A 12,922-nucleotide genomic window follows, 5' to 3' on the forward strand; every position below is an offset into this window, starting at 1 on the left:
GACTTAGTGTGTTGCACGTGTTTATCTTCATTCATTTCGCATTTAGTGGAAATTGAAATTATCTCATAAAGAATTAGAGATACGACATAATGGACTTCATCAGACGAAAAATCACGAAATTTTACATAAGGAACATCCAAAACCTGAAATTACTAAAAAACTGACTTGGTATGATTCATCTATAGGCCGACGATATGTTCGCATCCTAGTCACTGCAGTCAATTGAGCCTGTGGTAAAAGATGGGGAGGGCCCATGTAAAACAGTCAGTGTAATGGTACGCATGGAAGCTGGCGGTGTTTCAGTTGACTGCAGTTGAAATGATTTTGATTCTTTTTTAGGGGGGGGGGGGGGAATCACAAAATTTTTTTATTGTTATTTTAATCAAGTGGAATGTCTTTAATGTTATATAAAATTAAAGAATATCAACGTATTTTATATATGACATACAATTTATAACATATTATATCACGTTATGACCATAATACTAGTTGGCCACTATAATGGATGCACGGCTCCTAAGGGTTAAAGCAATTTTTGTGATTTTTGAGAAACTGATTTTTTAAAATCTACTCCTCATTTCTTCTCTCAGCTCGATAATTAGAAATAATGTGCGGTGATGTATCTTTCTTTGTCTAATATCGTGATTTTCAACTAATATCGACGTACTTCTTTTTCGTTTCTGCCAACAATATCCCAGTTTTTAGCAGAGTCCTATCAATAATATTGCCCAAGTAAAGCCAATTACGTCTTTCAGTTTCATTCTAAATGCAGTGACTGTTGCAACACGTTTCTCGGTTATGTAACGTTGTACACTGTCCTTCACACTACACTTTCGTTATATGCGTATAGTCTGAAGATACTTCTTTTAAATTATTATTCTCTTCTTATATGACGTTTCGAAAGACGTACCATTGCCACTCTCAATTTTCCTCATTTCTGCAACATGTTTTCATACTGCTACGGGACACGCCTGTAACCATTACCACTTGCTTTTGAACTATGTGTAGAGGAATTTAATTTCCTTCAGGAGCTTCTTTGGATGTAAACACCAATACATCGTTTATAACTTCTTTGGTTTCACTATGAAGCTTCTTCCCGTTTAATTTTGAAATAACTGCTGGATCCATTTCCTTAACTACAATTGCAAATTACAAACACTTAAACTCTATATACATAATTCAAATACATACACACTTGTAAATGCATCCACTGAATATTGATAAAACTTCCATAAAGTAACACAAAGAGATTTACTAAAAGCACCAATCGCAAGTGAACGACTCACAAATGTTTTGGAAGTGGACTTATGCCTGACCAGGAACTGGTACCTGTCTTTTAAATCTCAACGATCTCCAAGCTTTCAGATCTTTTGCTCGAGCTGTACTTCTTTAATTTATCCCTAAATAATCTTATGTTTTGAGTTTCATTTTTATATCCATAGGGAGGCTATTAAAAATGTTTACTGCCATATCACACACTTCTTTTTGATAGCACGATAGACTTGCCAGTGGAGTGTGAAAGTCATTTTTTGTGTGTATTTATGCTATGAACTGTTGAATTAATTACAAAGTTTTCACGATTATATATGAGGATGTTTATTAAAATGAAAAAATATACTGACAAGCCATGGGCATTATTTGTAGTTTTTTGAAAATGGTTCTACACAATTTCGTAGATTTGGCAGCCAATTTTATTCTAATTACTCTTCTTTGTAGTAGGATTATACTGTTACTATCTGTGGAATTTCCCCAGAATATTATTCCAAAACTCATTACCGAGTGGAAGTATGCAAAGTATATTGTTGTTAAGGTATTGATATTTACTATCTTTTGCATAGATCTAATAGCAAAATATCCTGAATTTAGTTTGGGGGTAATTTCTTTAACACATTATCAATTTGTAAGCCAAGAAATTTGATAGTTGTTTCTATCAGGGACCTATTGTTAATTATTGCACATGAAATTTGCGTTTGTTGAATTGGACAGGATTTAAATTGAATTATGTTAGTTTTGTTATAATTGAATACTAACTTATTGGCTGAGAACCAATCACATATTTTGAGGAGAATTGCCTCTGTTGAAGATTGCAATGTGTTGGAATTATTGACTGTAATTACTATACATATGTCATCTGCAAATAATATGGGATGACTTACAGCTCTTATTAGTGGGTCAAGATCATTTATGAATACTAGACAAAGTAGGGGACCTAATATTGATTTTTGAGGAAATCCATTTATTAATAGTTCCCCATGTCGAATTTTATTTCATAGTTGTTTCTTTTCCTATTTATGAGATGAGTGGAAACATCGGTGTGGAATGCCTTTAATTCCATAATAATCTAATTTGTCTAGCAGCATTTTATGATTTATACAGTCAAATGCTTTGGATAAATCACAGAAAATCCCTCCAACTTGTAATTTTTTATTCACTGCCACCAGAATTTTGTCAGTTAAACAAAATGTTTGCATTTCCCGTGCATTCATTTTTCCTAAATCCAAACTATTCTGGGACTAAAATGTTTTATCTTTCTAGATGATGACATAATCTTTTATACCTTACTTTTTCAAAGACTTGGGAGAAGACTGGTAGAAGTGATATGGGTTTGTAATTTTCTGGAGACATTATTCCTCCTTTTTGGAAGATAGGAATAACCACTGAATATTTTAATCTCTTGGGGAATATACCATTGAACATTGAATAGTTACATAAATAACTTAGTGGCTCAGCTATAATATGTGAACTTGCTTTTAATATTTTGCTTGTTATTTCATCATACCCTAAAGAAATTTTTGACTTTATATTTCTAATAATTTCAATTATTTCTTGGTGTGTGGATAAGCTTCAGAGCTTCTACCGCGTTGTCTTGGTGTTATTGGCTGACGTTTCGACTGCTGTGTTGTGGCCATCTTCAGAGCAGTTGTTGGATAAGGAAATAGTCTGCCAGCTCTTATATATATATATATATATATATATATATATATATATATATAGTAGTCTCGATGGGGGGGGGGAGTACTTATTCTTACAATTATTTCTTGTTTGTTTGTCGGAAATATTTTAATATTAAGGAATTTTGTTGGAAAATATTGTGTTAAAGAATCTAAACTGCTAGTAAAATTATCTTGGGGGATGTTGAGGTTATCAGTTATTGAAAGAAAATATTTATTAAGCATATGTACCATTTCATTTGGATCTGACGTTTTTGTATTGTTAGATATAAGGGTATAGTTTGTTACTTTCCTTCTTGATCATCCACTTTTCTTTTTAAAAGTTTATATTTCTCATGATGTGTTTTACTGTAAATTTGCAGGATATGTGTTAAAGGCAACAATGCAGCAATGCACATGTGCAATACGTTATCACGACTTGCCAGTACTGACAAAAGAAATGTTTTTTCAATTTATTTTTCACACCAGATCTAGCTTATTGCGCTGATGCATAAACATGAAATGTAAATTTTCCACGCTGGAGTTCATTTTGTCGCATTTTGCCCTAAGGATGTAGGTTTCATTTCATCACACTTCTTCTTTTAATGTAGGCATGTTCACAATTCAACATGCTTGGTTTTACAGTACTGTACAGTGTATGCTACTGTAGCCTATCTTGTAGGACACGCAAAGAGTGACTGCTTAGTCTTACTGGTAGTGTATAGTAGATTATTTGATTTTTTGTGCAGTGGTTAGGAAATTAACGTGACTTCAAAAGAGTCCCAAAACATTTTAGCCAATTTATTTTAAACAAATGCTCTTTCAGAAGTATAAATAAATGTGTATTTTAACACGTTACGTTATTATGATCTTGGACTTTGAAATAATCAAACGAGGACAAGATATGGAAGTTTACAGTGAAACAGACCATGAGAAATATAAACTTTGAAACGTTGATAGAAGTGGGTATCATGACCATGAAAACATTTCGTCATGTCTAATTAAAATGCAAAAAAATTGAATGACATTGAAAAGCAAAACAACAGGCGATTTATATATAAAACCCTTGGAAGTACGTTAGGGCCGAAATTAAAGAAAATAATAATTTTGTGATTTTTTTCTGAAATTGATCCATTCAGGCAGGCAGTTTATAGGACACTTTGCAAAATGCATTCTCCTGTTACTTCTTCTATAGAAGAAGTCTTATAACATGCTTCTGCCGAAAATGTAGTTAGACAGATTGGAGAAACAGTTTTGGTATGTGGATGGCAACAGTAAAAGTCTTAATAACTTATAAAACAAATCTAACTTTTCTTATGAATAATGAATGCATCATTGTTTTGGCTGATGGTACTTCTGATTATGTCCCCAACCATTTCTATTAGATGTACACCATACATCATTGTGTTAATGCTTTCAATATCCTTGTGGTTACTTGTTTTCTTGCCAAATGCTAATACACAAACATATAACATGTGGTGCTCCCTGAAGAAATTATGTCTCCAAATATTGGAAACAGTTATATTATGAAATAGCATCTCACAATGGTGCCAAAATTGATTTTCTCAGTGTTAAGATTATAGAGTGTAAATTTCACTTAGGATAGAGTTGGCTTAGGAAAATTAAAGGAAACAGTATGTCAACCCAGAAACTCCGAAACAGAATGTCTGAAATTCGAAAGTGGGTAAAAGCTTTTATTTTTTTTATATTTCCTGTTTATCAGCATCAGAGGTATCAGATGTATTTGCAGAACTAATATCAGAGGCCCTTCCTGTTTTTATGATATTCTGGAACACTACATTGAAACATTAACCTTCCGTCCTGAATTGTGGACTGAAGGACCACAGTTTCGAAATTTACGAACTCCAGGCGCAGCAGAATGATACCACAGTGGACTGCAGCATGAATTTTGTAAGATATATCCACCTGTCTTGATAGTTATAGATTTATTAAAATAAAAATACATACATACATACGTGTTCTGCCCATGGGCAGGTCTTTCACTGCAAACCCAGCATTCTCCAATCTATCCTATTTTCTGCCTTCCTCTTAGTCTCCGCATATGATTCACATATCTTAATGTCGTCTATCATCTGATACCTTCTTCTGCCCCAAACTCTTCTCCTGTTCCTTCCAGTGCATCCTTCAATAGGCAGTTTCGTCTCAGCCAGTGACCCAACCAATTCCTTTTTCTCTTTCTCATCAGTTTCAGCATCATTCTTTCTTCACCCACTCTTTCCAACACAACTTCATTTCTTATTCGGTCTATCCACTTCACACACTCCACTCTTCTCCATATCCACGTTTCAAATGCTTCTATTCGTTTGTTTTTTTTCATTTCGTCGTAAAGTCCATGTTTCTGCCCCATAAAATGCCACACTCCACACAAAGCACTTCACTAGTTTCTTTCTTAGTTCTTTTTCCAGAGGTCCGCAGAAGATGCTCCTTTTTCTATTAAAAGTATATATCGTGGGCTTACAAGGAAAAAGTATTAAGTCCAAAAAGATAGTATTGAGATAAATAAACTTGAAAGTTTGAATGTTTTATGAAAAATCTGGTTTTGCATTTAAACTCATCTACTCCTTCTTAAATAAAGCATGTATTAAGCTACATATTAGCATGTTTTGCAGATTGAATTGTGGTTTTAACACAACTTGAATTGAATTGAATGAAACTATTTATTCACAGATTTTGAACTTCATTATATAAAGAATGAATTAAATGATATATCTTTTTTTAGAGGCTAAATCACAAGCTTACTAGGAATCATCTTCAGAATCATCACTTATCATTTCCACTGTCATCCAAGCAGGTACTGGAACCTTGTCAACTGCAGTGTCACATGTTGGCAGAGTGTTGTACCAGCCATGCAACTCTTCAGGGATGATACTTGCTCGACACACTTTTAGAAGATTATTCTTCTTTGCTGATGTTATTGGCAATGGATTTGAGTTTTCTGCTAGCGGTTATTTTAGACAAATAAATGGTTGTCCCTCTCCACGAATTTAGATTGCTCTGTATTCATCAGAATACTCACACTTATATTGCAAAACCCAAAATGTTTCTCTCGTGTAATTGAAAGATTTTACTTTGAACTAATTAACAACATCACCATTCTCATCTTTAGATTTTTTTCACCAACATTTTTGCCACCTGCTGTAGATTGAAGTATAGAGTATTTCAAAAGTTAGTTCAAACATTAAACCGCTATAAATATTGTAATATTTGAGATGGGGAAAAAACAAAAATATCACAGTGTTGGGCAAGCAACGTGATTTACAAAACATTGTGAAGATGTCCGCCATTCTCTTGTTCAACGTACAGCATTCTGTCTGTGACACCTTGCACAGCATTTTGCAGATAATGGCTTGGAATATTAGCAATTTCTTGCGTGATGACATGTTTCAGATTTCAATCTGGCAGACTTTTGGTTGTGGGGTTACCTTAAAGAACGAGTTTTCCTGACACATCCAACAACCCTACTGCAACTGAAAGACTGACAATATTGTTAAAGTTTCATGTAAAATTGCCGAACACATTGTAAAGAATATGAAGTCCTTCAATGAAGGGCACATCATAAAAGATTGTTTAATTATAGTAGTAGAGGAAGTTTGTCTGAATTTTTTTCTTTCTGGACATGGGTCCGTAGGTAAGCACCACAGCTTTGGACTTATTGTGCAACCTCCTTATATTGGGATAATTTTGAAGTCCTTAGGACTGTTCTTCAAGCACGTGATTCACTGCTTGGTGCCATTATATCGATTCAGTCACAGCATCCAGTTCTCACAGGAGTCCACACCTCTGTCTCCCAGTAATGTTCCTCTGCAGCCTTCTCAGATTGATGGCATTTCTGCTGCATATTTTAACTATAAGGCCTCGTTAACATAGATTCCATGACTCACCAAGGCCCCATCTATCCGAAGGAGCTTCATTCCCCCGTTCTACTGGAATCCACTGTAGAAGCCCCTGTAGCTTCTTGGGATTTGTACAGCTCTCCCAGACAGATACCACCTGTAGGCGAGTCCTGGAACCACGTCCGCCATGTCCTCTTGGTCGACCTGTAACTATTAAGGATGATTTATGAAATGATGCTAATGAATGGAAAATAAATCCGAGGTCCAACTCTGAAAGTTACCCAAGAAATTCTGCTTGAAATGATTGAGGGAAAATCTAAAAAAAAAAACAACCATATAACTTGTCTCAACAAAAATTTCAACCTGGGCCCACTTGTTCCACAGTCACGCAAGCTAACCTTTACTCCACAGTGGTGGACTTTGTGTCCCAACTTAATCAATGCTTTTCAATCTGTAAGCTTATCTTGAAATACCGTGACAAGACACGTGGAATAATTGGGATGCAGTGGCGTAGCGTCAATGTAAGCTAAAAAGCTCAGCTTCCCCAGTTAATAATAATTGCATAATAAACCTTCAGTCTATGGACAAAATTATTTATTAATCTTAATAGAATCTATATTTACGTGTTAAATATTGTGATGCGGCAGCTCAGGATGATTTGTGATGCAGCAGTAAACAAGAAGCCTGCACACACCAGCTTCCAAGCAGACTGGTTTCTTACACTCATTCTTCTGTGTAACTCACCCCGCAGATTTTCCATCCCTTTCTAACTAAACTATCCTGGTCGCAAAGCTAGCAAGAAGCTAGCTTTAACATTTAAAATAAGTAGTTTCCGAGTTATCCCTTTCCATCAGTTGTGTTCAGTTGAAGTGTTAGTGTGCATTGTGGCTGATATAATAAATAATGAGTGAAATAACAGTTCCTGACACCAATTTACTTGAATTTTTAGGACAGTTCTATTATCAAGACTGACTTACGAACAAAAGTGTAATCTAAAAACAAATGACCAACTCCCTTGCTGTCAATGAAGGACACAACCAAAAGACAGATGCATACCTACATACTGTATCTATTGACCATTAATATTGTGATTTCTCTAACTATGACAGGGAGTGAGCTAATGTTATACATATATGTGTCTATTTGTTAGAGATTTGATGTGTGAACCATGAAATCATATTTTACTACGTACCATTTGAGATCATGCCTTATTTGCGTTACTTACGAGGTTCCAACCAATCTTCGACTGCAGACTTGACATTGACTACTATTTATTTTAAGACTGTATTTTTGTAATAAGTTTTCTCATATTGCATGAAAGACAACTTGAATTAGCTTCCCCTGCTCAAAATTTCATGCTACGCCACTTTTGGGATGTGATATAGATTAAAAAGTAAACAGTGCCACAGAAGTCACTAATAGGAAAGTTGTTCAAGGAGTGTATTTGATTTTTTTTTTTTCACCAGACAAAAATGACAAAAAAATTAACTGAAGCCACTACTGTAACAAAACGACGTTAAAGAAGTTCATCACCATGAGGGGTGGAGGTGAATCCACCCTCCCCTCTTTCACTTACGTTTAAGCATCGTATATTCGATGTGGAGTTAAGTTAAATTTTGAGGATACTTGTTTTTGTGTAGTAAATGTAAGGCTCCTGAAAACTAGAGATGCTCGAACATACTGCACTTTTCTTTCAATAAGCAATTATTCTTGGAAATATATGATCGGTAAAGAGAAGGCTGCACACACAAATTTCATGTTAAAATAGATAGACACAGAAAATGCTAAGAAAGTTTGATTAAAAAGAGTTCATAACTTTCCTTGTTAAAAAATTCATAGTTTTTTCAATTTGTTATTCTTAAATTGATTTTGTAAAATTCTGTTAGTAAAGACACTGATGTTACTAACCTTTCTTAAATTTATTCTTAAGTTATTATTAACAATATATTAAGGCTTTCTATGTTATAATACAAATACCTAGTTTAAATTTATTCTTTGATTTCAGTTCTAAATTATTGTTAATAGCTAAAGCATTAACAACATTGTAAGTAGTATTTTAAATGGTTTAAAAAAACAGTGAAAAACTAAATAGAAGACAAATTGCATTTTTACATTGAAATCTCACTTTTCACAATTTCGTTGCTTATAGCATTACAGCCCCTGCTTCAATTCATCTGATGCTATAAAACCAATACTTAGTTCTAAGTGTTAATTTTTAATTCTCCTCTAAAATATTGTTAATAACAATATTTTAAGTCTTCTGATATAATTAATATACTCTTGTCCTGATATAATTAATATATTCTTGTCCTCATTTTTTGATAAGTTATAAACATCATAGGTTCTATGTATCTGTCAACTTGTCACTTGAAAAATATTTTTCAGCGCAAAAAGTTCTGTCAGAAAAATGATCATTTCAGCAATAGTAGATCTTCGATTATGGAATCCTGTCAGTGACTGTCCTCCCTTTTTTGAAAACACATGACAAAATTAAAAATTTCAGAAGAATTTCATTAAAAATGGCAAGTGTTTTTAATCCAAACTTCAAGCCTCTCTCCTGAAAAATTACCGAAAATGCAGGTAGAACCTTATTATTTTCGCATCACGACGTGCTGTATCGAGTCATGAAAAAAAAAAAAAAACTTGTGATTCCCAATTCTATTGACACGCAAAATATCGAGATATGCGAAATTCGACTTCACATCCTGATTAATGGTATAAGAAACATACTGATCCTATATATAATTTATTTTCTCATAATTTGATCTGTATCAAGATTAAAAAGAACTGTAATTTGTTTCTGAAATTAAATTTGTGTCTAAAATAAACCAAATCCTGTTAAGGTAATAACAAAAATAAATACTAGGAACCAGTTCAGAACTATGCCAAACACAATTAAGAAATTGTTTTTTAAATCAGTTTATTTTATGATGCTATCAACTGTGACTTACCTAGCACCTGAGTGAAATGAAGGTGATAATGCCATCAAAATGAGTCCAGGGTCCAGTGCCGAAAGTTAGCCAACGTTTGGTGTTAATGGGTTGGAGGAGAATCCTGGAAGAAACCTCAATCAGGTAACTTTTCCCAACCAGGATTTGAACTTGGGCCCACTCTTTTCACAGTCAGGTATGCTGACCATTACTCTACAGTGGTGGATCAGAAACTTAGTTCATTTAAGCATATTTCTCATTGTATACTTAATAACAAAAACAACTTTGGTCTAGTCATAGCTTTCCTTAGCATGCCAGTTTGCAAAATTCTATTTCTGTAAAGCCTCTTCTCCACTGATAAACATTTAACAACAACATGTTAAATGTTAAACTGTTTACTGTTAACATCCCAACATGTTGATTGAACATGTTAATGCTAACTTCATTTAACACTTTGTCTTTTTTTTTTTTTTTTAGTGGGTTATTTTACGATGCTTTATCAACAGCTTAGGTTATTTAGCATCTGAATGAGATGAAGGTGATAATGCCGGTGAAATGAGTCCGGGGTCCAGCACCGAAAGTTACCCAGCATTTGCTCATATTGGGTTGAGGGAAAACCCCGGAAAAAACCTCAACCAGGTAACTTGCCCCGACCGGGAATCGAACCCGGGCCACCTGGTTTCGTGGCCAGACGCACTAACCGTTACTCCACAGGTGTGGACAACACTTTGTCCAGACATGTTAAACTTGACTTTCTTCGCGTAGTCCACCATAAACAGTCCACGAGATTTTAATGTAGGTAGTGTCTTATTTTCAAACCTTGGACAATGAACTCAGATGATGATTTGGCTTTTGTAATTGCCGCTATTGCTTGTTACAAGGCCTTGAAAAGGAAGAAAATGAGAATGTGGGTGCGGCAATATCTTAGTAAAGACGCAATGCAAAAGACATTCTAAACGAGCTTAAAGTTGGAGGTCGATTTGGATTCAACAACTTTCCGAGCATGTCAGAATACGATTTTAATATAGTGCTGCAAAAAATACTTCCTGTTATGTCAAAGAAAGACAGACAATTAAGAACAGCCATTTCATCTTAATTAAAAAAGTTACAGAGCGATTGATTGACTATCATAGGACCTACGACGTGATAAATGTTAAAGGAGGGTAATATCGTATATCTTTTCGAAGTTTTACGAACGTTAACATACATCCCCAAATATGACCATTACTGACATCAACATGGCATTAATGTTTAGCGTACAATGAGGATGTGAAAACTCTCTATTGTATTATCGAAAACAGTTAAATAATAATTCCAGTTCTCTAAAACAGTCGGCCTTCGTTGTTTTGTCTCTGTATTCTTTTGCATACAAGGTCTTTCCATCAGTGCATTAACCCAGATAAGCCCAAACATTTTTTGTGATAAAAATACAGTAGCACATTAGTTACTCTCAAAAATCAGTTAAATGATGTTGAAATAAACTGAAACAAGGAACGTATATTTTCTAAAGCTAACAAATACTACCAACATTATCGCACAACTTATAAAATGTCCCTAACACCAACAATGACATAATATCCGAAGGCACTGCAACTGTCCTTAAAAAAGGACAGTGGGAAAATCTGGGTTAATCAATTTTATTCTATCGTATTTTCTTTCGTCCACTCCATTACTTCGAACAACTTACAGCCAATACAAGGATCGCATAAAAATGATCAAAATATGCGCCACAAAATCGGAAGTTAGTTGTTGCTATGGAAATTGTACGAACTTTGTCGAACTGTACCAACGCTGCACGAGCAAGTGAATTGACTTGACTTGTTTTCCATTGCTGCTGGAAAACACGCCAACATGTTAAAAGTGTTAACTTCAACTCACTCAGTCAACATGTTAAGTCAAATGAGACTTGAAATGTCCATATACATGTCAAATTCAACATGTTATACTTAACATATTGTTGTTAAATGTTTAATAGTGGAGACGAGCCTTAAGATTGAGTACATTGCAGTTGTTAACAAGATAGCAGCAAATATTGATGGTGTTCAGTTGAAGGGGGTTAAGTAATTTTTTGTGCATATGGAATTTTGTTCCCCAGGAAAATATACAATTCAATTCTACAAGTGGGTGTGCGAAAATAAAATAATACTAGTAGCATTTGATGTGTTTCATTTGTGTAGAAGATTATTTTTAATAAAGATCGGAAGTTTAATTTTCATTTATCTCAAAACTCATTTTTATAACTTATCTCCCTTTACCCAAACACCATCGATATATCTAGCAGAGTTGGATTTTGACCTCAGCAGTTTTCCCTGAATTTTGATTGCTGCCTTCCCACTCAGGAAGTGAGTTGTTATATGTAATAAAGACTGAATTTATGTCTCTACTAAACATAGCTGTGATAAAATTGTGTGGCATTAATTTGCAATCTTTCGGAAACACTAAACTGTCATAAAAGAGAATATCACTGATATTATTCTGCTTTCTTGCAGATGATACCTGTGGAAGACGCACACCTGACTTCTCAAGCAATCCTTGCAACCTGTTCACTGAATCGCCAAATTTCTCACGCATTGGAAATGAGTACTCATATTTCAATATGTCTGCCCCTGATATATTGGTAACAGATTCAACACGTACACTCACACAAAGAAAGCAGAGTTTGAATAGTCTCCATGCTGCCACTGTGCCAATGAACATTACTAATGTGTAAGTATCAATACATGCATATTGTCAGCAATGGAAAATGTCAGTAAATTCACAGTGGTACTTTTAAAAGGAAATTACTTCACTGTAGCTCTTCTCCGTCCAAAATTGTTGCATTACATTAATTCATTAGTGATAATAAATGAATGAAAGTCATATCACAACATTACAAATTCCAGAGAGTTCAAATAATACGGAAATGTGCAAATGAGCTAAATAGACTTGTCATGCGCCGGCCTCCTGCTGACTGTGGTCCCTCTGCTGATGACTGCTGTCCCAGGGGTAGAGAGGGGAAACGGGAGTGACGTGACAAGGGGAACTGAAGTGTGTGGGGAAGGATGGTGTTCTATATAGGTGTTGTACTTCGATCTGCATTGACGTTCTTCTGCTGACGATGGTTGATCCCAGGTGGAGAGAGGGGAAACGGGAGTGAATGATAGGTGAGGACGAAATTCGTGGTGGGGGTTTATACGATGATGTAGGAAGAAAATACGTTGATACAGAT

At 34.7% G+C, this 12,922-nt stretch overlaps 1 protein-coding gene across 2 annotated transcripts in view; it reads left to right on the forward strand.

The window, feature by feature from the left end:
* The window catches only part of LOC138707952 (membrane-associated tyrosine- and threonine-specific cdc2-inhibitory kinase-like), a 196,892-nt gene that overhangs the window by 163,327 nt on the left and 20,643 nt on the right, over positions 1–12,922 (forward strand). For both annotated transcript variants that reach the window (XM_069838022.1, XM_069838024.1), the window contains one exon: positions 12,204–12,420. In XM_069838022.1, the coding sequence (XP_069694123.1) occupies positions 12,204–12,420 (217 nt within the window). The remainder of the gene's footprint in view (positions 1–12,203; positions 12,421–12,922) is intronic.

This window comes from Periplaneta americana, chromosome 10 (assembly GCF_040183065.1).
Source record: "Periplaneta americana isolate PAMFEO1 chromosome 10, P.americana_PAMFEO1_priV1, whole genome shotgun sequence".
Taxonomy (NCBI): domain Eukaryota; kingdom Metazoa; phylum Arthropoda; class Insecta; order Blattodea; family Blattidae; genus Periplaneta; species Periplaneta americana.